The sequence below is a fragment of the Elephantulus edwardii genome, unplaced genomic scaffold (genome assembly GCF_000299155.1).
Source record: "Elephantulus edwardii isolate Elephantulus edwardi_28Jun2011 unplaced genomic scaffold, EleEdw1.0 scaffold00014, whole genome shotgun sequence".
Lineage (NCBI taxonomy): Eukaryota > Metazoa > Chordata > Mammalia > Macroscelidea > Macroscelididae > Elephantulus > Elephantulus edwardii.
The window spans coordinates 25,563,262-25,590,270 of record NW_006399764.1 but is presented as its reverse complement, the minus strand read 5'-3'; the positions used below and the strand labels follow the sequence as shown (position 1 = coordinate 25,590,270).

At 43.7% G+C, this 27,009-nt stretch overlaps 1 protein-coding gene across 1 annotated transcript in view; it reads left to right on the top strand.

Moving 5' to 3' along the window:
* The window catches only part of KDM4C (lysine (K)-specific demethylase 4C), a 311,865-nt gene that overhangs the window by 133,253 nt on the left and 151,603 nt on the right, over window positions 1-27,009 (top strand). Inside the window, exon 8 of the mRNA XM_006881356.1 lies at window positions 26,728-26,921. Within this exon, the coding sequence (XP_006881418.1) occupies window positions 26,728-26,921 (194 nt within the window). The remainder of the gene's footprint in view (window positions 1-26,727; window positions 26,922-27,009) is intronic.

Sequence of the window (27,009 nt, the reverse complement as noted above, 5' to 3'; positions counted from 1 at the left end):
CTCCTTCCCCAGCAGAGCATCTGGTGGATTCGAACCATGTGCCTCTGTGATTGTAGTTGCAGTTCCTTGCCACTAGGCCACCAGAGCTCCCCTTAGCAGCTCACCAGGCTGGCTTCTAAGGTGAACTCAAAAGTCCAGCCTTCCCCTTTAGCAGCTTAGAGTGTTACTGATTCACACCACTCAGGGACAAATACCATTTAAAAAAGGATTGGACCTTCAGAATAGTGGTTACATCACAGATTATCGGACTCCCTTTCCCACTAGCTCCCCCTTCTTCCCGCCAATGGGTCCCACATTTGTATGCGTTAAGTAAATACAGCATTTGATTCGTTCTTAAATGTATTTAATACGTAGCATTATGCATATTTAATATATCTGTACATGTGAATTTTCCTTAATTTCTGTCACATGAGACTCATTTTCAGTTTGTCCTGTTGCCTAATCCAGAGAGTGAGTTTTCAGCACCCCATGAAGGTGACGGCTTCATAACATGAGTAGAATGCAGCCCAGATGCAGGTGTCTAACTTGTCCAAGAATACCAAATGAAACACTCTCCTGTTCTCTCTGGGAGGAAGTGGCTGTTTTCCTTTCTGCTCCCGTCCACCCGCTGCAAACGTTGCTCCACAGTGGCAAAGGAAAAGGGAAATTGAAACCAACCATCTGAAGCTGTTTTTGGAAGATCTTCTAAACGAGAACAATCTTCCCCAATTCTGCTGGCTTTTTCCTGGGCTAAGCCATCTGTTTGGGGTTTCAGCTGGCTCTCTGTTCCTTCTCCCTGATTTTTATAGCTTCCTCTTGGGAAACCACATGAGCCCAAATCATTGCAGCGAAGCCCAGCCTCCTGACGAGCTGTGTGTGGTTCGAGGTCCATTAGCATGTCTGCTAGCATCATTCCAGAGAGCATTTACTTCTACCTTGGGGTTCTGGATTTTCTTTCTTTAGGGGGATGTTGAGTTTGAGAGATTCCTCCCTTCTCTAAACATCTTACATTCCAGTTAAAGAGTAATAAGTTACAGTTCTATTTAAGAAAATTTATTCATTTCATTCCTTAGAAAATATAGAAAACCTATTACTCAAAGCAATATTGTAATATATTTTTGCTTTTATCATTCTCTTGTTTCATTCTGAGTGTCACATTCACTGATGCTAGTTTTATTGCTAACACTACTTAAAGTGTGTCAGGGCGATGTCTGGAGGTGGAGTTTGGTGCTGATGATAATTTTGTTTGTACCTCATCACATGGTTACCCACTCACCTTGGTTGATTCTGACTAGTGATTAAGCTTCCATTGGGCTTCTGAGGCTGCACATCTTTCTGAGAGGACACTGTTTAGCTTTCTCTGGCTGCACTGCTGGTGCTTTTGAACTTTCAACCTTTTGGCTGGCAGCCAGATGCTTTACCCACCTTACCACCTAGGATCCTTTTGCATTGATTGTAGCTACTTAAAAACCACCTATTAAAACATAAACCTTCCTATTCCCGACTGATTCCCTCACTCCTGAGAGGGAAAATCGTTGCTCCTCCTTTGTCACATGGTCTTCCTTTTTTCCTGGGAGGACTGTGTGTCCTCGTCCAGCCTTAGCGTATCTTGTTGGTCTTTATGTCCAAGGCCTCTTCCCATCTGCCCACAAGCACACTCGTCTTCAACCCTGGAAAGCTTCCTGTCTGTGTTTGTTACCAGTGGGCCCAGAGTTTTTCTCCTCATGTGATATTTGTGATCTGTTTGCACAAACTAGATTGACTGTTTGGCTTCCCAAGCATGTAACAATGAGAAATCCTGAGCCCAAGCTGCAAAACCTTTCTTTGACATGGGACAGTAGCAGCATTATTTGTTAATGTGATGATGAAAATCCAAGGATTTTACTATTAGTTCACCTGTTGTTGTTGATTGCCGATAAGTTAAACACAACTCATAGAGACCCTATGAACAAAAGACCTGAAGCCTTTTTATAACTATTGTTGTTTCTCAAAGTTCATAGTTTCCAACTGCATGTTGTTTAGGAAGTGAATGCCACTCCTGCTTCCAAACCTGTCTTAAACGGAGAACTCCAATAAACACTGTCCACCAAAGGCAGCGTTTATGACATTTGACTCCTCAATGACAAAAAGTTCAACATCACAGCAAAACCCAGATTAATTATCTAGTACAGCAAGTTGACAGAAGAATGCTGGACAACGTAGAAGAATGTTCCTCCAAAATATACTAACAGGCCCCCAGGCCCAACTGACTTTTAAATACAAGGGCCCTCTGGGAGGTCTTGTTAACTCTAAACAAGAGGCTTAAATAAAACCCTACAAACCCAACCAAACATTCCTCATGACCCTCAACCAAAACAAGAACACCCAGTCTCCAAATGGAGACAAGAGCCTAGCTTTAAATACAAGGGCCCTCCACAAGGTCTTAAATGGGGAAAAAAACCCACAAAAAACAAAACCCAACACTCCAAAAGCCTGAAAAAACCCCAAACAAACCCCAAAACAACCAAAAAAACCAAACATTGCACATTACCGTCAGCCAAAACAAGAACACCCAACTTAGAGAGTCCAGCCACACCACCCAGTTTCCAAAATGGAGACAAGAGCCTGGCTTTAAATACAAGGGCCCTCCACGAGGTCATGTTGACTCTAAACAAGAGGCTTAAATGAAAAAAAAAAACAAACCAAAAAAACCAACAACCTTGTACCATTTAAAAAGTACAAAAGGAGCCCTGGGGTGACAGTCTGTTTTGGAAAAGGTTATAGCATGTGAAACCCTATGAGACCCTTCTGTGACCCTTCTCTCTCCTGTCTCTGAGCTGAGTTGGGGCCTAACAGCAACACCATAGATGCACACAGCTCTGTAGTTTATTCTCCATCAATAAACATGCAGAAAAGGTGACTTACACCGGTCTGTTACAGAAACGCGAGGACCACACCTTTTGCGTCCCCCTCCACAACAAGGGTGCGCCCGAGAGAGGGTTCGAGCGGCTTAGGAAAGGAAGAGACAGAGGCACTGTCGGGGAGCAAGGGTCTTAGACCTTATTTCTGAACACTTACTTCCAGAGTGACTCTAGACATTCTTTTTAGAACATACAGACATACTCATCATTTGTTTCATGCCATCGTGGTTTCAACCCTGATTTTATTAGTTGTTTACAGGTGTATCTCATTTCTAAGATTTGCTTTGTTTAACATAGGTAGGCCCTAATATCAGCATTCTGAAACTGCATAACAAATAACACATTTCTCAGTTTTATGACTTTGCCGGGCGAAGGCCTTTCCTTTTGCCGACCTACAGGCTTTCCTGTCAGTTGCCTTGCAGGTTTTCCTGCCAAGTGGGCAGTCTTGTTGTCTACGCAAAAGTATCCTCATCCACACGAACCTATTTCCATGGATCCTGTTTTCACTTACAGCAGCCCTGTGGTGCAAAGACCCTATAGGGTCTCTAAGCAGACCACCTCAGTTTTGTCTCACAGAGTGGCTAGTGGATTCAAACTGTTGACCGTTCAGTTAGCAGTTGTTCAAGTACCACTGTGCCACCATTGCACCTTGGTTTATTACATACATATATGTATTTTGAATGTAACAAATTTAGCATGGTGTTTACACATAGTGGAATTAGATATTTTCAAGCTAATCTGTTGTAAATACGGTGGTGAATAAGAAAGAACATAAATGCAATTGGTAAAATAGTTTACTCATTCTCATGTACAATGCAATTTGCATTTCCTCAGACTTAAAAAACCTCACTGCCTTCAAATCCATTCCAACTGATAGTGACCCCTCATTTTAATAGGAGATTGCCCATCATTCTCCTCCGTTTTGTGACCTTCTGGATTAGAATGCCTAGCACTGCACCAGAGAGGCAGGCAGGGCACTCTGTGGACCTAGTGGTTGTAGTTTTGTGGGTTTCCATTAAGAAAGTGCCTTTAACTCCAAAATAGCTTTCTTACAGAAAACAGCTTGGTCTTGCAAGTTAGCAATAAGTGTAGACATGTGAGAGTTCACTGTGGAGCCTTTGGAAGATGAACTTGGACCTGAGGGCCTGGCTACATTCCCTGGGCCACTTTGTTTCAGCGCTGAGACAGCGTGTTGTGTTATAGAAACTGGTCTACACATATGATCCTGCGGCTGGGCCTTCCTTTCTTTCCAGCCCCTGAACTAATTACTGGTCCCTCCTTTAATCAGGTTGTGGATTTTATTAGTAAAGTTTTTGTTTTTCTGCCTTAAATAATGGCCTTCACGCAGTCACCATTTCCATTTACCTTGACACCCTGAAGTGTTGCAAAATGCCATAAGATGCAATCAGGAAGGAACCTAGAAGAAGGAAAAAGGGTATTCTTCTATGTCCAACAGTGGCTACCTCCAGGATAGCACTTCATGTGATTTTTATTCTTTGGCATGTCGCTATATTATCCAAGTTTTAAGCAGTTGAACATAATTTCTGAATTCGTTAAAAAGATAGGTTAAGTGCCATTGAGTTGTAGGCAACTCATAGTGACCCTGTGAACGATATAGAGCATAAATTTAAGAGCAGTTAATTTTTCTTTGTTGCTCTTTTAAGATGCCGTCATGCCGTCAGCCTCCCGGAGCTCCTAACCACTCTGTGAACACCAGCTACAAAGCTTTGCCCTGTCCTGTGTCATCCTCATCGTCCGCCATTCTCCAGCCCTTTGCTGTGGTCACTTTCTCCTTAGACAGTCATTAAGAGCATTGACTTGGTTACTATATAGGACTCTCTTTTTTTAAATTTTTTTAAAAATTTTTTTATTATTATTATTTTTGTGTGTGTGTACCGTCAAATCAGATCTGACTGGTACAGGAGGAGATTGCCCCTCCTTCCCCAGCAGAGCATCTGGTGGATTAGAACTGTGCACCTCTGGGATTGTAGTTGCAGCTTCTTGCCACTAGGCCACCAGAGCTCCCCTAGGACTCTCTTTTTTTTTTTTAACGGAATGAGAACGCCACTTAAAACCTCCAGGACTAACACTTTGCAATAGCTGGAACCTTGCGAGTTTCTCCTCAGGGTCACATTAGTTTAGACTCCCAAAGTGGACACAGTGGCCCTGAAATGAATCTCACTTCTGAACTTACTGATCCCGAGACTCAAGTGTTTTCGAGAAAAAGCGGCACTTGATAAGCTGTTCCTCACGCTTGTCAGAGCTGGAGACATACTTTTCTCCATGCTGTAGCCTTGGGATGCACCCCACTTCTGTGGACTCGGTTCTGACTCCTGGTAACTCCGACTGGGATTCAGAGGCTTTATGGGAGTTAATGATCTAAATTCCCCCCTCCCCCCTCTCCATGTCACTGGTGGGTTTGAACCTCTGACCCTTCAGGTGAGCAGTACTTGTTGAACGTACCATACCACCAGTGCTTCTTGAAGCCCAGGCTGAAGTGTTAAATTCCAGACTTACCTTTAAGCCCTTGAGTCCTGACTTGCTTAAGTGCAAAATACCCTAGTGGATTCTTTCTGGTTAGCTTAAATTGATAATAAGAAAAAAATAGGTTACATTAATGGCACAGTTTCTGAACTGATTTTATTGAAGTAGCATGTGTGAGTTTGGAAATTCCTCCAGAATGAATTGAAAAGACCTACAAAGAGAGTGTGCTGTGAATGGAGATTTGTAGTTTGAATGTATTTATTGATCATACATCTTGACACTTGAACCGATTCAGAAGGTGTATGGATTCCTGACAGTGGTTACTGTTGCAGGAGTAGTGAAACTCTTATGTGCCTGGAATGTGGGGTATTAAATCCCTTGTCATGCAAATTGATTTCCATTTGCAGGATTTTATGCACATCTGTTAGGGAAGGCCAGTGCTGTTTAGGGTTTGGGCTCACTGTCATCAAGAAGAAAATGCTTAGTTTTCTGTAAAACATGGGTTAATATTTGATAAAGTGTTACACTGACGTATCTGTATACGTCTTCCCCACCCTTTCTCTATGTATATTTGGACACACAGAGTTGTCAGGAATCAGAATTGACACTGATTGATTGATACTTTAAAAAAAGTTTAAAAAAATTAATTTTAACTATTGAGAGGTAAAAGAGTATTCTTGACCGCAATTTTATTTCCTGCAGTGGAAATGCCTTCCTTATTTAATGAGGAAGTGAACCTGTGTGTGTGTTCGGTAGTGTCTCTGAGCAGAGTCCACCAAAACACAGTGATGCTGGAGTTGAACTCTGGAGGGCAAGCCTCGCCTGCCTGGCAGCTGTGCTTAAAGTTCCCAGTAACTAATTATAAAGGAGACGGGGCAGCTTCCTTCTGACTGTCAGAAAGACTTGGCCTTGGAATCCCTATCGGATGGTCTTACCATGGACCTCGTTTCATGAGTTTGGCTTCTGAGTTGGTTGTGCAGTGCTTAAGCTCTTAGATGTTGACTAAAAGGTTTGTAGTTTGAAACCCCCAGCTTCTCCACAGAAGGATATGCAGTCAGCCTCCGTAATTATCTACAGCCTTGGAAGATGGTTATACTCTGTCTTACAGGGTGGCTGTGAGTCAGAACCTATGAGATGATAGTGGGTTTGATTTACTCTTAATTTTTATTTTCCTTCACTACCTGACAAGGTCATTGCAGGTGGAGGAGAACATAGACCATTTAGGTAGTCGCTGAGCTGTTGTTTGTGCAACCCAGTATCAGAATGTTGTTGTTACCTACCGTTGAGCCGGAACCAACCCCAAGCTGACCTGTGGTAGGTTCTCAGAGGCAGGAAATCACAGGGGAGGAGATCACCCATCTTTCTCCATGGAGCAGCTGGTGGACAAGAACTAAATACCTTCGGGTTGGCAGAAGAATTCCTTACTACTAAGCCACAAGGCTTCCTTAAACATATATAGAAATAGTTACAGACCAGTCACGATTTTATTTATAAAAATGTTCAGTATAGCATTACTTAATAGAATGAAATGAAACAAAACCAAGGGCCAACAATTGGAGTATATTAAATATAATTAACTATATCATGGTATAGACAGAGAGCACAAAACAATGGAGCCATTCACCAGTGTTCTGGAAGAGCGTTTGATGAATAGGGGTGTCGTTTGATGACACGCTCTTCACAGCATGGTGTTTTGGTTTTTTTGTTGTTGTTGTTTTTCATAGCATGTTTTAACAGAAGTGTTTTGTGTAGAACTGCCTCGATGGCATAAGGGAGGTCTGGTGGCTTAGTGGTAAGGAGTTGTGCTGCCCATCTAAAGACATGTGGTTCGAATCTACCAGCCCCTCTGCTGGCGGAAGATGGACAAATGCTTCTCTTGCAGTATTATTGCCTCTGAAAGCCCAGTGGAGGGTCAGCTATGAGTCAGTTCTGACTCCACAGTATACCCCTCCACTCTCTCACTCACTCTTGTTTGATATTGTCCCAATGGCATAAGTTCACTTAGAGTGATGATTTTAAGAACAGTTTGTGGCAAGCTCTGGTGGCCTAGTGGCAGGAAATTGCACTGTAATCCCAGAGGTGCACGGTTCAAATCCACCAGCTGCTCTGCTGAAGAAGGAGGAACAATCACCTCCTGTACCAGTCAGATCCAATTTGACGGTACACACATAAAATAAATAAATAAAAATTAAAAACAACAACAACAACAAACGGACAGATGAGTGGTAGAAGGAATGAGTTTTGTGAGTGTGTGTTCACTTTGTGTTCAATTACAACTCATAGCATCCTTCTGTTGGGTTTAAAAAAAAAAAAGAGAACAGTTTGCTAAATGTTAATGTTCATTCCCCATGGATGGGTATTATTTTCTTCTTAGTATCCTTTGTTGTTTTCCCATCAGTAGTGTAATGAATGTGTTTTAACTTTGCCATGGCAAGGATGAGGGTGGGGAAATGGAAGGGGCATCCTAATAAATATTTTTAAGGATTTTGCTTCCTGAGCCAGCTAGCACTTGGATTTTTATGTGATGTCATTTTAAAACCGGCAGCAGGATGAATGTGATAAAATGTAACACATTATCTGAGCCATTTTCATGATTAATTGATACTTTTCTATTTTAGATGTTAGAAAATTCCTTGCCAACTTTTCTGTGTGAACTAGCTGGAATGGGTAATGGATCTTTTTTGTTCATTTCAGCACATTTTGTGAATGGATATTTATTATGGAGAGCATCAAGCCTCCTCTCTACAATAAAAGGCAGCGAGAGTGTTCTCGCCCGATTGAGCTGATGACATGCAATTGTCTGTTTATTTAATCACTTTCGCTTATTCAGCAGTTTTGATCCATGATGGCGCCAAGCCTCCCCCTACCTTTAGTTTTTGAAAATGAAATGGAGATTGAAGCACGATTTATTCCGCTCTGACCTATGGTTTGAATTAACTTGGCTGTTTGCATTCATTTTCAGGAGAAGCATTTAATACTTGCGCAGCAGTAATCTAATCAATCCCTTTGTTTTCAGGCTTCTCTGGAGACAGTTCTAAGCTGCCGAGACGCCAGAGCTTTCTTTTATTAGAGTGTGAAATATAAAATTGATTTTGATAGCTCATTTTGAAAACAATATATGTTTAAGAGAGTAACATTTTGTTTCAAATAAAAGTCTCAGTGTACCATGTTATACAAACATTTCACCAGTTGTCTTAACCTTTTCCTGCTGATCCTCAGATATGATTAGTGAGCTTTGAAAGAGTTGAGAATTTTCCCCTCGTACAGTTATTTTTTTTTTAAATTTTTTATTATTTTGTGTGCGTGTACCGTCAAATCAGATCTGACTGGTACAGGAGGAGATTGCGCCTCCTTCCCCGGCAGAGCGTCTGGTGGATTCGAACCGTGTTCCTCGTACAGTGATTGAGTTGCTTACAGGTATAATCAAATACACCGATTTTCTTTTTTTTTTTTTTAATACCAATTTTCTTAATAGGCCACCATCTCACCTCTCTTTTCTATCAGACTTCTAAACCTGGTTTCCATTCAATTGTGAAATGTTTGTATTTTAAAATAATTTTTTTTAATGTTGAAAAAATACATACCTCGACTTAACAGCAATTCAACTTCCTCTCCCCCCCAACCTCCAATGTGATGATAGTTGTGGGCTCTGTCCTTCGAGCTATGAGTCCACTGTCCCTCTTGTCACAAAGTGCACTGCTTGGGACCCTTAAATCCTGTCAGGACTTCATAACCTGGGGTCCACAGAAGGGCTTCAGCTTTCCCAGGGTTTTGTGAGTCCTGAAATAGCATTTTTTTCTGTACAAAACATAGACTACGTTAGAAGCAGAAGATACAAAGTGAAAGGGCGTCTGATTTAAGTGATGCAGCGTTCTGTGTGATTTTCCCGCAAGTACATCCACCAGAAGACACCACAGTGGGTACATCCGTTGTGTGGGGCTATTTGGAATGTCTGAGCCCCTGGGAATCCATGTCACCTCACCCCTCTCTCACTCAGGTGCCTGTCTGTAGGGATTGACATTGCTAGCCCAGAGGCCATGGCTCTGTGGAAATTCACATCCACCAGCAGCTCCATGTGAGAAGCCTCGACAGTCCCCTCCTGGGCCATTCACATACAACCCCCGGGGCAGGTCAGCTATGAGTTGTTTTAGTCTTGATGGCAGAAGTTTGAGGTTTTTAGTTTCTCACTCCTTTAAGGGACCTACTGGTAAGAGTTACACACTTAACTAATCAAAAGATCAGTAGTTCGAACCCTCCCTGTGATTCTGTAGGAATGAAGGCTTCTGTAGAGATTGCAGCGTAGGAAGTCCTGCTGTGTCGTACAGGGTTGCTCTGAGAATTGACGGGCCTATTGATCACACTCGCCTTAGACACTGTTCAAGCCTTGAATGAAACTCACACCTGTGGCTCAGCTTCCAGCCAAAGAATACACAGGCCGGTGAACTGAGCGGTGTCACCAGGGAGGGGTGTTTAGACAGCCGGCCATGGAGATCGAAGACCTGCTTCTGCCCAGGCCCGAAGCTCAGGAGGCAGGAAAGGACACATGGGTCTAGATTTGTGTCCTTTGTCTTGAGGAGTGGGCGGTCAGTTCCTGTGTTAGGATGGAGGACAGACAGACGAAAGGCTCTGTCCCTGTGGTATGTGCAGTTGGTTGTGTCTGCGTTTCTGAGTGCATGAGACGCTGTCTGCCATGTTTTCAGCCTCCGCCCTGGCCGGCTTGTCCCATTTCCTGCTGGACAGCCCCACCGAGCAGCATGCAGGGGCTCTGTCTCCATGGCCCGAGGAGCAGGGTGGCCAGGGTGGCTTTGATGTGCTGCCGCTAATTCTTCCTTCTCACCCCGTGTACTGCTGTAGGTTTGCTTGATTTATAGATGGCCTTCTCGTCTCAGACGGGAGCTGGGCCCGGCCTCTAATTAATGACACCGTGGCTTTTAAGTTTAGCCCTTGAAGTTTTTTCAGCTTTCTACTTTTTTGTTTTGTAAAATAGTTATAATCTCTTGGCTTCCTTCCACATTTACCTTTCCAGCACTACCAAGTCTATTAATTCAGTTGTGGAGGAAAATGCTCTCTCCATATCAAAGTGTCTCCTAATTTGATGTATTAACTTTAATTTCTAGAGCAAGTCATTAACCTCGGCTCGGATACAGTGACATTTTTGTCTAATACAAAATTGCTCTCAATCTTCATAATGTGGGGAAGAGCACATAACAGCCAGTTGCCTTTAGCAAGGCTGGAAAATACACCCACTTTGCGCTGCCTGCACTGTGGGCTCACCCCCAGCCCCCCAGGGAAATGCCACTGTGGCTGCGGATGCATCCTGCCTTCTGATTTGATGCTTGCTGCCCTGAGGAGCTCAGCCACAGCATCACCTGTCACCCTGAAAGTCTGCCTAGTCTTGCTCTACATCAGGTGTTGGCAGACTGTGGGACAATGTGGCCCCTCTCTATTTTTGTAAATAAAATTTTATTGAAACACAGTCATCTTTTTAATGTATTAACATAACTGATTTCCTACTATAGTGGTTGTCTTGAGTGACAGAGACCATTATATACTCTGCAAAACCTAACGTACTTGTTTCTTGGAATTTTACAGAGAAAGCCAGCTGATACCCTTACCTATGGAAGCAGGAGTGGCATCTACTTCCTAAACAACACGCCTCTGGAAACTCTGTGAACTTGGATAGATGTTGATAGTTAAAGAAAGGCTTCAGGCCTTTTGTTCATAGGGTCACTGTGAGTCATGCTTGACTCAAAGGCAATCAATAACAACTCTTACCTATAAGACGTGACCATGTCCGGAAGTTTCAGATGTTCCATATTACTTAGGTGAAGAACCTGGTGGCCTGATTTAATTTTGTGAAGAGCAGAGAAATGTTCTTTTTTCCCCCCCTTCATGTCTTGTTAATGGTACCATTTTCTTTGTCTTGATTTTTGCAGCCCCACTAGACTACACTTTCACGTTATTAACATACCTTGGCTGTATTTTACTTTTGGACATCTTATACACGTTCTGTATATGTCAGAGTAAACTGTGCTCTGTGAGGTTTTCTGAAAGTAGATCTTATGACCTTTATTGTGATGCAGCCGAGCCTGTTGTATCACCTATTTGCACTGACCACAGACTTCTGGCTGTCTTTTTAATAATTTTTTTCCTTTTTTTTTTTTTAAATTTCTTTTTTATTTAATTATTTTGTGTGTGTGTACCCTCAAATCGGATCTGACTGGTATGGGAGGAGATTGACCTCCTTTTCCATCAGAGCATCTGGTGGATTTGAACCGTGTATCTCTGGGATTGCAGTGCAGTTTCTAATTTTTTACATTTTTATACTGGTTTCCTTACAGAGTTCATAAAGTTCGTGCCTTTAATATCTAATTTTATTCTTAGATTATTAGAAGGGACATGAGAGAGTCTGGTAATGGCAGGTGGTGTGGGCCCCTCTAGAAGTCCTCATTTTCCTCCTGTGAGTCCCTGTTCAAGCTCGAGTCTGGATGGAGATGTCTCACTGATGCCACACCTGCTCTCCTCTTCTGGAGACGCTCAGAAGCCTGGAGACCACATGCCCAGGCTCGGTGGAGCTCGCACACCATCGCTAGCAGGAAATGAAAAGAGCTGAGAGCACAGAGCTTGCTTTCTCCTTTGGAGATGGCTCCGTATTCAAGTTCTTGGCTGTTTTTCCTTACTCACCATAGACGGAAGAGAGGTTGTTTCTGCCCAGTGTTCCCTTGGTCGCATTGTTCCCGTCATTGATCCTCGCCCCCAAGTGTCATGTTATTTGTAAGTCCAGATAGTGGTCCTTGCTAGGACTTGAAGTCGTCCAGTGTTGTTTCTGAACTGTAACAAGCCCCCTGACTGTTAGCCATGCTGACCACACACACCTTCACCTGGCCACCTTAGCACAGTGAACGTGACACACAGAGACGACAGGATTTCCTCCCGACGTCCTGTGAGGTCATTTTGTGGATTCTAACAAGGATTGGATTTGCTGAGCTTGTGTCTGGCCCCTGCCACTTGCTGGGCTGGTTCATGTGTCTCTATTTCAGCTTAGTTATTAGAGTTCGTAAGACAGCTCCATGAAGGGTGAGTGCCGTGTGAGACTCAGCAGTGAGGAGCTCATTCTGCAGAATGTGGTCTAGTTAGGCAGCTCAGGTTATGACTACATTGTCAGTTATTCACACGGAAAACCATGATCATGATGAACAACTTCCTTTGAATAGTAAGAAAAGGCGATGTTCATCAGTGTGACGTATCTCCAGTCATGTTGTTCTTTGAAGCCCTGGGGATGAAAGAAAAGCCTGACCTGAGGAGGAGTCTAGTGACTGCAGCCCTGATTGCCGACGTAAACACACCGCAGCTCAAGGGAAAGCTGCCCCCATCAGGGGAATGTGGACCCACCAGTCAGGGGATGGACAGTGTCTGGTCTGGTCCCAGGAGGTCACATGCCTGGAAGGGACAGACAAGACACGGACAGTCTTGTTCCAGAGTCGTTCCAGGGCACAAGAGCAGACCATAGGAGCTTTTTCCAAGGGTCACTTGGATAAAGATGGTTTAAAAACCCACATAGGTGTGAGTTTTCTTGGATTCATGAACGTCAGCTCTGTGTGGTGCTTGTTTTATGTCCAGATCTGGGGAGAGCTGAGATAGGCAGATCCTGGGTGTGAGAGTTGGGAATTAGCTGGGCCTCTCGGCCTAGCTGTGTGGTCAGTTGAGTCATGTCGTGCCTCTGCCCACTGATGGCAGGGCCTGCTCATTTCCAGGTGACTCCAGATTCTTCTCTAGGCCCCCTAACATACCCAGTGGTCTTGCTTAGGTGTGTTGCACTTATTACTTGTTAACTCGGTATCTGTACATGTTTTCTGCCAGGAGTGATAGGAGTGGGTACAAGTTAAAAGCTTTTTTCACAAAAGTAGTTTCATGGGTTCATTCTGCCACCATGGCCCCCCAAGATCTGGATGCCATGAGAATTTGTGAATGTATCTGTCTCACAACTGGCCAGTTTAGCTCTGTACAGGTATATACACAGCAATTACATTCATCTCTGTACTCTCTTCCTTAATCAGTGCGATGTTTTCAGCATCAGGAACAGAAGCCCAGCCCTCCCTGAGCGCTTCTAACACTGATGACCTCGCTTTGCTTGCTCATTGCCATCAGGTCAGAACTGACCCATAGTGGACCCCCCAGTGAGTTTTTTGAGGAGTTTTCCCATCTTTACCTTGTTGGGAAATGTAAATACTATGTTATTTGGAGATGAGCCAGTGATTTTGCTAGTCTTGCAGTGTTTATAGATTGACTATAGGCCAGACTGCTTTTTAAAACCTCCTGGAGTTAAAGCAGTTGCTGTCACATTGATTCTAACCATGATGACCCTGTGTATCGGGAGTGGGCTGTGCTCCATAGGGCTTGGGGTGCCTCATTTTTCAGAAGTACAGCAGAGCTTTCTGTTAAAGCACCCCTGGGTGGCCTCGAGCCATCAAACTTTTGGTATTCTTCATGCATGTCACCCAGGGACTTCAAGTGAAGACAAGGCCTTACCACTGGGGGAGACCTCAGATACAGCTGCAGTATTTGATGGTCCCTCCTGGTAAGTTGTCTTTCTGCTGCCTCCACGATAAGGCTGTTGGGTGCTGCTGCTTCTGCCAACTAGTAATTAAGTAAATTTCTTTCCGCGTCGTTTGTGGCTTCATAAAAAGAAGATTGAAAAAGGGAAGTAAGAGTTGCATATTAAAACGATTCTGACCTTCTGAATGATAAGTTCACTTCTTAGATCTGCTGGAAGAAGACCAGAGTAAAGTAAGGATTCTTTTTTTAAATTAGGTTTCCAGAAAACCTTTGTAGTTCAATGCCAATAATGTAACATTATCTTTTGATATACTTTGCTCATTTTCAGACACTTTAGTAATTTTATATCTCTGGTTGCAGGTTGCCATATTTCTGACATGTTATTAAAATTAGTATTTAGATCTGAATATTAAAGTAAAGGTGGTGTGCTAGATTAAGCTTCTAAGGTAATGGGATACTTTAGTTTTGGTATTTAGAAATTTTATTTTGGTAGCGGAATCATGGGGATATGTAACTTGGAGTGACATTGATCGATAGTTAATTGCTATTTTGATGTTTCTCTCCTGATAACGTAGAGATAGAAATGCTTTTATACATGTATAGTTTTGTTTTAGTGAAGGTTTATTTCAGGAGGTGGCTGTTGTGATTGGTGTTTTTAATCTTGGCTGATTGAAACAGCTATATGGAAATCAAGTCTCCAGGTTAAGAGCATAGGCCTCTGTCCATCTACCTTTAGGCCTGATGTTCCAGGCACGTTAATGGACCTTAATTGTTTTGAGCTTACGGAAAAATGGAAATGTAAAACAGTGTATTTTGGCAGATTGTCTTATGCGCGTTATTAACTTGTTACATTGATTTAACTTTCATATCTGTGTCTGAGTCACAGGATGTGACCTTCTGCCTTGACAGTCCGTCCCAGGAGTTGAGACATGCCGACTGTAATTCCTCCTTTATGACAAAAGCAATTGTTCTTTCCCGGCACCACTGTTTTCAGTAACAGTCTGCAGCAGGTGCCTCGCTCCCTCCACAGGTCTCTTCTGCATGACTGACTCATGGGTTTGGTTTTCAAGCCTTTGCCCACCTCTCTTTATTCCTGGGCAATCATTGCCCACATTGTAGCAGAGATGACCACTAGCGGCTGTGGACGCCTGGACCAGGATCTTCCTTATTCTAGCCTGCTTCTGTGCCCATCTCTGGTCACTAGTCCTGCTGGGGTGGCAGGTTTAAGTGGTCAGGTTAGTCTTGATTTGAATGTGGGGGAGAATCAAGATACTTTGCCGTGAAAAGGTCAGGTGTTGTTTGTGAACTGTTTGAACAAATTTATAATCACATATCTCCCTGGGAAAGATAGGAAGCCTCCCAGTGAGATGGAAACTTGAGGATTCTCTTTCTTACGAGAAAATGAGTAAAGAAGTGGACAGAGTAGGGGGACTCCTGAGATTGCAGGCCGACGTACCTCAGGCACGGGAAGGTGTGTACAGGGTATAACCATGCAGAAGAAGTACCAACTCTGAGAAGTAGTCAGGTGTCCACTGGGAAACGTTGGACTGAAGGTTTCCAGACTTTTTGTTCTGTCACATGCAGCAGCTCAGTCTGCTGTTCTGAGCATGCCCTTGATGCCTGGAGCTTGGCCACTGTACCCGTTAGCACTCAGGAGACCGGGAAGGACTTGGGGAAATGTTCCCATGGCTTGTTACTGTGTGAATGTCTTGAAGATGGTAAATATTAAAGTGGAACTGAAGAGGGATGTAATTTAACGTCGGGTCAGAGACCTTGTCACCTACAGAGATACGTTTCACAGTGAGGAGGAGATCCAGGTCTGCGGTGGGAGCGTGCTACGTGGGATAAGACTTGATGGTTTTTCAGTAGAGTAGGGAAAGCTTGTTTCTTGATCTGGGGTTTGAGAACAGATGAGTGACACAAGGTAATTTTTCAGCAAAATTGGTTTCCTAAACATCTGAACTAGTTGGAAGCCGTTTTCAAAGCATTTCTCTAGTTTCTAAGCCTTAAGGATAAAGAGACCTACTGATAACGATTGTTACAAAACACCCAGTGTCCCTCCTTTTATACCCACCTCTTCACACCTCTTATTAACAGCAACTGTTGAAATGCTGAACGAACCAACCCAAGCCAAAATGGCAGCCCTCATCCACCACCCCCACCACTCTCCCTCCCATGCCCAGCGCTGACCCCTCCTCCCTTCACTCATTGGCCTTGAGCCCCTGGTGGAAAGAAAGCCTCTTGTCATGTGACCTGATGGATACCTGGTACACCTTGCACTCGTTCACCAGTACAGACAGCATGTTCTTTTTCTTTTCTTTCTTGACAATTGATAGATTATAATAGGCAGCCCCCTCTGAGGACACTCAGGAAACTACAGCCATGCAAGGATTTTTATTACCCATACAGATGAATAATCTTTACTGTAATTATTGCATAAGTTGTACAAATGTGGGTCTTTTTTTGGCACCAGAAATACAGTTTGGCAGAACATGAGACTGGTATCAGCTATATTTTTACGATTCCTGTCTGGATGAATTCCAGTTTTGACTTAAATAGATGAAAAGTACATATGAATATGAGGAAATGTAGATCATTAAAACAGCATTTATTATGTACGCTGTCTTTAAATTTAAGCTGATGAATGAGTTTCTGCAGCGAGAAAAGAGGTCAGGTCCTAGCATGCCTGTGCTCGGTTTTGTTAGGGGTTCTCAGCTTTGTCCCTGGGGCAAGAAGGAACCCTTCTGTCCAGCACAGTAACATCAGTTCTACATTTGATTTGAATTAACTAGTTACTTTAGTGAATGGACGTTGAGAAATTGGAATTCTAGTTAGTAGCTGCATTACTGTTTTTGGGATGAAAAAATCTTGCCCTCCTTAACATTTCTGATGTTTTTCTTGTTACTTCAGGAAGAATCTTAGTATTTACTAATGAAATATTCAGTGGTTGGAAATCTTCATCTTCCATTTTGATCCTTAGGTTAATAACGCATCTTCTTGTTTAAAGTTCCTCCATTTATTGCCCAGAGGTGATATTTTTTAATTTGACCACAGAGAAAAAGGAACATTCAAAATCCATCACTTGTATTTTTGTGTCTTGTTTGTTTTTTCTTTTGATTATTGTTGAATCTGCCCACCTCGGCTGCATTTTAAATCATTTAATAAAATTAATAATACAGTAAAGGGGAAAATGATCTCTTCCTTATGGACTTCCAGAGAAACGATACTTAACTGAAAAGATAATAACACAGCGCCAGACATAGCCTCACACTTTGAGTGGTGAGGCAGGGCTTGCTAGAGAAAATGAAACCGAGATCCTGAATTATTTATTTAAAGTACTACTGCGTGATTGTCTCAGAAAATGTGTCTGAAAAAGTGGTATGTACTCCCACGTACTTTTTAAAAAGTGATTAAAAAAATATTTTCCTTAGATTATTTAGTGTTACATTTCTGACCATACTGTTAGCATTAAAAGGCCTAACAGAGAAGGGAGCTCTGGTGGTCTAGTGGCAAGAAGCTGCACTGCAATCCCAGAGGTACGCGGTTCAAATCCACCAGCTCCTCTGCTGGAGAAGGAGAGGCAATCTCCTCCTGTACCAGTCAGATTCAATTTGATTATGTGTACACACACACATACACACACAAATTTTAAAAAGCCTAACAGAAAGTGTCTTGCTTCTGAAAGACATTATTTTTTTTTAACCCTACTTGACTTTAATCAGGTAACTTGCTTCGGAAGCATCACCAGAGACCTTTCTGGTGAGTAGGCACCATTCTGCCAGAGCCCACGGAACAGACTGTGGACTTCATGACAGGAGTGCTGAGGGGGTCAAAGACCCTAGTTCAGAATTCGTGTTGGTGCCGTCGAGCCAGCTGTCTCGTGGGGACCCTGTGAACAACAGGATCAGAACCTGGGCCTGTCTGTGCCTTCTGCATATCTCTGTACTTGACCACATGGTACAGTCCCTGTGTCAGTTCGTATTGTACTTACATTCATAGAGGATTGAAAAAGATGGTCACCTAGAAAAATGAAGCTTGGTGGGACAATGGTTAAGTGTTCGTCTAGGAAGTCAAAGCTCGGCTGTTCAGATTCACCCATAAGCTCTGTGGAAGAAAGGCCTGGTAATCTGTGTGTGTAATGACGTGTGACAGTTCACCTCCGTCACCCCTGTCAGGCTGCCGCAAGTCAGAATCAACGCAACAGAAAAGATTCTGAGTTCTATCCTCTGCCATTTCTGCCTGCTTTTTTACAGGGTATTGAAGATTCTTGTTAACAGATATTTGTAAAACACTTAAAACCCCAAAAGTGTGTACCAAGCCCATTTTCCCCTCTAATTTTGCCAAATTTTCTTATCCAGCTGAAGAATCGTGTGCGGTAATTAAATGCAGAACAAAGCGACTCTGTACTGATACTGGAGTCTGGTTGGTGTGGTGTTTGAGCACTTGGCAGCTGATAGAAAGGTGGTTGTTTCAAGCCTTCCCTGTGGCTCTTCTGCTTAGAGACCTGGCCATCTCCTCCTCTAAATACCGTCGAGTCGGAACCAACCCATAACTGACCCACCAGTGGGGTTTCAGAGGCAGTAAACTCCAGGGGAGGAGATTATCCATTCTTTTTCCATGGAGCAGCTGGTGGATTTGAACTTGAACCATTGGGCAGGCAGCACAGCTCTTTACTCCCAGACCACCAGAGCGCATTCTTTAATGGTTAGAACCTAGGAAATCCTATTTAGCACGTCTTCATCAGACCTGCACAGTTGCCATGAGTCGGAATTGACTTGATATCACCCAGTAACAATATTGGCAATACCCTCTTGGTTAATAGTATTGGCAGTCAGTTTAAAAGCATTATCTGAAAGAGTGTGTGTGTGTGTGTGTATGCATCAATTCTCCTTCTGTCATCCCTAGTCATTGTCCAGTGTTCCACTGTATAGCTAGTAATTGCAAAGACCCTGACTTGGATCAGTAGCACCTTAGTTTGCAGACTGACATCGTTGTTCTTCAGTACTTTGGAGAGGTCTCTGACAGCTGACTTTTCCAGAGCAATTAATTTTTTTATTTCCTTGTTGCTGGTACCAAGAATATTGATTGTAGCGTTAAGCAAACTAAAGTTGTTAACAATCTCAATCTCTTCACCATCCATCCTGATGCTGCCAATCGCCCCAGTGGTGAGAATCTTTGTTTTCTTGATGTTGAGCTTCAATCCATATTGAAGGCTGCAGTCCTTGACTTTCTTCAGCAAGTACTTCAGGTCCTCCTCAGTTTCATCAAGCAGGATTATGTAATCTGCATAACTGAGTTTGTTAATGTCACATTTCTCCTCACAGAGCCCAGCCTCCTGGATGATCTGTTCTGCATATAGATTGAAAAGGTATGGAGATAGGACACATCCATGGCGTACACCCTTCCCAATTTTGAGACATGCAGTGTTTCCTTGCTCTGTTCTGAAAACTGTCTCCTGGTCCAAGAATAGGCTTTGGAGAAGCACAGTCAGACACAGTTTGTTGTGATCCACACAGTCAAATGCCTTTACATAGTCAATGAAACAGAGATAGACGTTCTTCTGATAAGCATTTAGGAAAAAGACTTTATGTTAACATATTATTATAACCCCACCCATTTCAGCCTGTTTTCACATGAGATCTCAGAGGCTCCTGCAAACAGATATTCATGATCTTCGAACATTAAGATTCCTAAAAGAATGTAGTGCCACGTGTTCCTGTTTTCCCCCAAATTTATCATCCATCTGAAGTGTGATGGGCAGTGGGTAAATTCAGAACGTGTAACCCCATCTACCCCTTGAGAAAGGGCATCATCTTTACGGAAGGCTGGCGAAGGACAGGAAGATCCTTACAAAATGGATGGACAGGGAGATTGTGAGGACAGCACGGGACAGAGGGTTTCAGCGTGCTGTCCATTGGGTGTGCGTGAGTGGAGTCAGCTCCATGTTCCCTGTCAACAGTCCCAACACTGGGGCCCTGTTGGCACAGTGAGGAGGTGCTTCGTTTCCAAGAGAAGTGTGGTCATTTCAAACCCACCCCTTGGGAGAAAGGTGACACCTAATCCAGTTAGTTCCAGCTGTGGAAACCCTTGAACGGTAATGGGTCCTGTGGTAGCTCTTGTAACCTTGTGGTAACGAGTTGCTTTGCAAACCTGTAGACATGTGGTTCGGATTCACTAGTTTGCTCTGTGGGAGAAAAAGTGTATTTACCTCTCATGTGATTTATTGCCTCTGAGTCGGTTTTGACTAGCTAGAACATAAAACAATGGTCGGCTTTGACTTGATGGTACTTAACAACGGTGGGATTACTCTTGGACTCACCTCAGTGATGCGGGTTTTATGTGTACCAACCAGTTTAGTTTCGTGCTGTGTTTTATAGCTTTGCAAGAGGTACTGCCTAGTAACTGTGACTCTTCCCTTCCACAGCCTTCCTAGCAGATACTCGGACAGGTGTTACAAAGCAGGAATTCTAAATATAATTTGGACAGAGTCTTTGGGGGACCCCAGAGCAAGCAGTTTGAATGCATTCCCCTTCCTTTTGCACAGTTTTTGTTTCTCTGAACAGTGTTTCCATGGGTCAGGAAGATCGAGTTTCTGGTCCCGTACCTTAAATTGCTTTATAATTGCCTTACTTTATAAGAGAGACATATCCTGGTATGGGGAAACCTGAAAAAATATATTCAGAAGAAATTGATGTGAACCCTGTAGAAGTGGAAGGAGAGAAGGAAGCCTATTTGGGGAAATGGTTCGCTGGACTGGGTGGACTCTATCAACACGCTGTGATATCATGCATAAAGAGCTGCTTCAGCGAGCCCCTAGCTGTGTGCGGCCGCTGTGCTCAGGACCATTCCAGGTGCAGAGCGAACTTCTGGTGGATTATGTACAACAGTCCGTTAAAGAAGGAGCCTTAGTGGTAGACGGTAAACACATGGCTGCTAACTGGAGGGTTGATGATTCAGATTCACTCAGCGACTCTGTAGGGAGAAAGATCTGTCGGTCCCTGCTTGTAAATACTAACGCCCAGGACATCCGCAGGGAGCCCTGGCCGGCTAGGGGTAAGAAGCGTGCCTCAATCTCAGAGGCATGTGATTCGAATCCACCAGCTGCTCTGTGGGAGGGGATGGACAGTCTCCTCTTGTGTGATTTATTGCCTCTGAACATGTGCTGAAGGATCAGCTGTGAGTCAGTTCCTAATCCATAACACACAGCAGCAGCAACAACAGCGACAGTTCCGTGTCACGTGGAGTCACCTGGAGTGGAGTGATTGATGTGCTGGGCCTGCACGGCCGTCCGTAGGGAATTGTGCTGCTCGAGTGCTTGAGCCTCTAGCGGGCTCACTCCTCCAGGAGCTCCTCGGTAAAAAGATGGGCCATTTCCACCCTTGCGATTTACAGCCTCAAAAACTCAATGGAAGCTCAGCTGTGAGTCAGTTCTGACTTGATGACAGTGTGTTTTGATTCTGAGGCGGATTGGTGAAGGAGAGGAAGACCCTCGACCCGGTGGATTGATGGGGTGAGTGTCCCAGTGGGCGCTTGTGAATCAGGAAGTGTGAGGGTGGCACACGGTAGAACAGGGTTCACATTTTTTTGTTCATATGCTCACTTTGAATGATACTCAACTTGACGTCACAGAACAACAACAACATCACACCTCTGGTGTTCAAGTGTCTTTGGGTTAAGCTGCTGCCAGTTGACCCCTGACTCTTGACAACCCCAAGTACAGGGGTTTGAAGTGCTACCTGGTCTTCCTGGCACCGCCACAGTTCCTGATCTGACTGTTGTGATAAGGTTTCACTGTCGGAGTGCCAGATCTTCCTAGTTTGACTTTGGTGGTTCTGCTGAATCCTGATCAGAGTCGTGCAGCAGTCAGGGTCCCCGGGCAGTAGCTGCCCACAGTTGGCGGGTTGGTCTCCCACACGGAAGGCAAGAATTCTACCACTGACCCACCGTGTCCCCAAGTTCTCAATTTTCAATTGAATTTTGGTTAATTTTCTCCTTAAGTTCTTCTTATCATTTAATTTTTATAAATAGACCGAAGAGCAGAATCTCTTCCTCCATTTTTGCAAACTTAGAAAACCACCCTTGTCAGACATGTGCACAAGAAACATTTCTTAATTAGCCATTATTCATGTTGCCATAAAGTGTGTGAAGATGCTACTTCATTTTAGCTGGTTTATGTCTTATTTTATCAGTCACAAATTGTGATTACATAAAATTTCTAATTCTACTAGTCAGATAACTTAGTAGTTTTTGTCTGAGAATAGCTACCAATTTTACAGCAATTTCATCTTTAAATCCAATTGCTAGTTCTTAGCATAAATAATCAGCAGAGGTGTTTGACTTTTTGCAGTGCCCAGTTAGAATATAATAAAAATTCCACGTGATAATCTTAAATCATGCAGTATGTGAAAATTCATTGTAAACAGCATCTTAACAGTACTTTTTATATTGATGATTAACATTTGAACCTACGTACATATTTAGAAAAATTAACCTGCTGAGGGTGGAGGGACAGCCTGTCACTGGGGTAATGGGGTCGGTGTTTCAGAGACAAAAGGTTGGCAAGAGATGGCAGGGTTTAGGGCTGTTGTACACAGGGTCGCTATGAGTCAGTCGCAGGTGACTCGATGACACGTAACAACAAGAATTACTATTCTTATTTGATTTTATGGCAGGTATTTCCTATTGTTGTTATTGTTCTTAGTATCCGGTGTCATCTGTAAACAAACTCCCTTCCCTGTTGATGTGTGCACGCTCCTTCTGCATGATCTGTGTTGATGGTCATGTGGTTATGACGGCGTCACTAACAGGAGGGCAGTGTGCTGCTCAGGGCATTGCACTGCTGCCCACAGGCCCTGCCTCCTTGACCTGCCTCAGACCAGCTGGTCTGAGGGAGAAAGCTAGGTAATCTCACATGCAAGAAGACCCAGTGCAGGGTCAGTGATGCGTTCGCTCCAGTTCAGTGACAGTGGGCAGCCAGGTGGGCTTTCTCTGGGCTGCTGAGATTTGGACTCTGACACTGCCCTTTGCATTATGTTGGGTATTTTGTTACTCTATTTCAGAGAACGTAATAATGATGATGCCGTTTCTCTATCGTACTTCTGGTAAAACTAGTTGTCAGGCAAGTGGTGTGTTTTGTGCGTTTACAAGATTCCAGGTTTGTGGTTAAAGGGAGGTTGAAGTGTGTACTATACAGGTCTCCATAGAGAGGCTTTGCTCCTAGATTGAGAATGGTTGTGACTCACGTCAGGGGAGTAGCTCTGGAATTGGTCAAGGATGTCCATCAAGTAGATTTCACACCCTCCGCCTTCAACAGAGCAGCTATTTACAAATGATCAGGGAAGCGAGCCTTGCCACTGATGACCTGGAATCCCTAATCTCCAAGATCACTCCCCCAAACAGGGTCCTCTCTGTGCCGAAGCCTCTGCGTGGACTGGGCTGTGGGTTTGCTGTAAGGGGACACCTCTTGATGGTGGCTTCTCTGCCATTTGTTCACCTGACCTCTGTAGTTTGTTCAGGCTGTGGAAGCTGATGTGAAAAGGGCACTAAAGCACCATCTCAGCAAACAGGGTGACGGCGAATGTCCATTTAAAGTTGTTTTTTCAAGACATTTTCCTTAAACGAAGTGTTCTCCACCTTCCTCAGCTCGTCTGTTCTAAGGAGGTATCCTTGTCTCAGGTGGGTCAGGAAGAAAGAACATCACTCGCTTGCTCCTGTTTCTTTTCATGGAGAGAACAGTATTGACTGTCAGGAATAGAAAAGTGTCTACTGCGTATTCTCTTGTAAAAAGATTGAATTTTAACTGGGGCGGGGGATCCTCCCCCAGATTCTCATTGTTGACTCTCCGTACTCTTTTGAATGGGGAATCTCTTCCGGAAGATTTACAGTCTCTGGAACCCGATGGAGGGTTGCCGTGGGTCAGTCCCCTTGATGGCAGTGGGTTTGGTGTTTCGGAAGGCAAGAGACTGAAAACAGACTGACTAAGAACTGCATGAGTAACTGAGAGTGGAAAGCGGTGGTGCAGCTAGGTGGAAACTGGTTCACAGAAATGAAGACAATCTGAGGGGTGGTCGTGAACCAGGGTGGGTTTTCGCTGGGTCGCGGAATGGCTAGGAGGCAGAGAAGGGAGTGGACACACTGAGATGAGCAGATGCCGGCTGCTGCTCAGCTCCTGCGTCTCAAAGCCGCATCCAGCCCCCCGCCATGGAGTCAGGTCAGACTCCAACCTTGTACATCCTCATACAAGTAAACAGTTGTCTTTTTCTTCGAAAGGGTGCATGGTGGTTTGCACCACCAGCCTTTGGGCCAGATGCCTTAGTCGCACCGTCACCAGGGCTCCAGAGGGAAATGTCTAGATCTCATTGGTGCAGTAAAACCTCCAAGCATTTGTGTGATACACTCTTGAATTCAGGCTTTATTCTAAAAGCAGAGCAGTGTCATTAAACGTTATTCAACTAAACAATGAAAGATGACATGGTTTTTGAGGAAAATTACTCACTAATTTTAAAACAGATTTGTGCAAGGAGAAGGCTGCACATGAGCAAGTGAGTAGCCTCATTACTCTAGGATTCAAGAAAAGACGTGGAACCTGGAAGGAAGCTGGCGTGAAAGAGTCACCTGGGAGACACTTGGAGGAAGAAATGACTGGAGATGGTGTCAGATTGAACTTCTTTTTTTTTATTACAAATTTTAATGAAAGTTTACTGAGACTTAGGGTGTCCAGTCATTCATTGTTGCGCTTTTCTCCCTGCCCCCTGCCCCACTTCACTCTTTTCTTTGAAAAGTAAAAGAAGAACTCTTTCATTGTTATGCAATCCCTCCTCCCAAGTCTACTCCACTGTGCAGCCTTCATTCTGGACTCCTGTAATGACAATAACACCCAATCATATATCCCTTTTAAGCAGTTCTCTCCATCATATGTTTCAATGCAGGATACATCATTCCTCCCATCCTTTTCTGTCTTCCCTCAACTCTGATCAGTCCTGTTTTACAACAGTGACCCTATGCAATATTTGTCCTTTTGTGACTGAGATATTTCACTCAGCATAATGTCCTCCAGGGTCATCCATTTTGCGTAATATTTTATGAGTTCCTTGTTTTTCAGTGCTGCATAGTATTCCATTGTGTGAATATACCAGAACTTCTCTATCCATTCGTTTGTTGCTGGGCGTTTGGGTTGTTTCCAGCTTTTTGCTATTGTGAACAAAGCTGCAGTAAACATAGGTGTGCAGGATTGGACTTCTAAGGATAGAAAGACAGGGAGGGATTGGAAAATGCAGATGTGATTTTAGAAATATGGACAAGTAATAGAAAGTGGCCCAGATACCTGTGTATAGTAGAATGTGAAGTTGGCTTAACCATGCTGAATGCAAGATAATGTAGACTGATAATTCAGGTTTAAATTCCTGTTATTTTTAGCTAATGAAATTTGGAACTGTAGGTTACTAATGCTTTATACTTGATTTGCCTGGAGCTGATGATTGTATTCCTGAGATCTTAGAGATTGTTTCTGTCACATTTATTCCATCACTCATCTGTGCTTGGATTGTATGAGGGGCTGTCAGGATCTGTCAGTTCAGTCTTTGAGATGAGTTCCTAATGTCTGAATGATGACTGCCCCACGGAGTGGATAGACCTAATTAGAACTTATGTTAAGACTTCATTTACCCTTGTCATATAACATGTTGTGTGTAGGGTCGGAACCAGTCCATAGCTGACCCACTGGTGTGTTTTTAGAGGCAGTTAATCACACGGGAGGAGATTGTTCATCCTTCTCCTTGGCTGGTGGCCTTTGAGATTGGAGCGCAGCTTATTGCCACTGGAAACTCTGATAAAACTTTGAGAAATAACAATAGTTATAAAAAACTTTCAGGGGTTTTGTTCATAGGGTCACTATGAGTAGAGCTTGACTCCACAGCAGTCAACAACAACATCATAGAAAACACTTTGAATGCTGAGTATTCATGAAAATATAGATATGAAGGGGATTAAAAATTAGCTCTATTTTTAAATACTCAAAGCCCTGTGGTGGCTCAGTGTGTTAAACGTTTGGTTGCTGACTGAGAGGCCAGCCATTCAAATCTCCTAGTTGATTTGTTGAAGAAAGTTGGCACTCTGCTCCTGTTAAGATTTACACACAGCCTTGGCAACTCAGCGGAAGGCCGCAGAAGTCAGAATTGATTTGTTTTGTGGCGGCTGGTTTGGTTTGAAATTCTCACGTAAGCAGTGGTGATCAGATGATTGCCTTGTCATTGGTGGGGCGGTCTGCATGGTGTGAGATGATACAGAAGAGAGCGTTCATTTGCTCCTAAATGAACTGATTTCTTTGCAAGCCTTTGGATGAACTTGAATGTGGTTAAAACGATCCTTGGATAACCTTTGTCTTCCTCTTTTGGCCTCAGTGTTGAGATCACATGTTCTTTGTCTGCTTTGGTTCTTTGATCCCGTGAGCACTCAGCTTGACAGACCTGTCTGGTTCCAGTTCAATGAAGCAGCCTCGTATGGGAGGTCTGCCCTTCCGTCGTCCACTGGTGTCCTTTCTCACATACATACTTGCCTCTTAATTGTGGCTCTTGGTTTCCTGTGAGCTCTATAAAATACATCTTCATTCCACTTTCCCATGCATGCATGTGAATTGGTAGGCTGCCACCTCCACTTAGAAGAAAATTGGGTTTATCACTCACTGTTTGGAATTGTAAAGCATTAGTGTCAGTTATGTCTGGTCATTCATGGACTGACTAGATGTGGTTTCTGTGGAGCTACTGAGATGCTTCAGAGACACCTCCCATGGACCATTTGCGTTGTGTTTCAGTGCACTTGCAGGAAAGACATGGTGAAAATTTCTATGGACATCTTTGTGAAGATATTTCAGCCAGACAGATACCAGCTTTGGAAGCAAGGAAGAGATATCTACACCATTGATCATACGAAGCCCACCCCGGAATCCACTCCTGAAGTGGACGCATGGCTGCAGAGGAAGAGGAAAGTCAGGAAAGCACCCAAGAGGTAGGGACCCCTCCCCAGACCCCTGCCCAAGGTCCTGCCCAGCCCCTTACATTCCTCCCCTCTCTTCCCCGCCCCTTCTCCAGGCCCC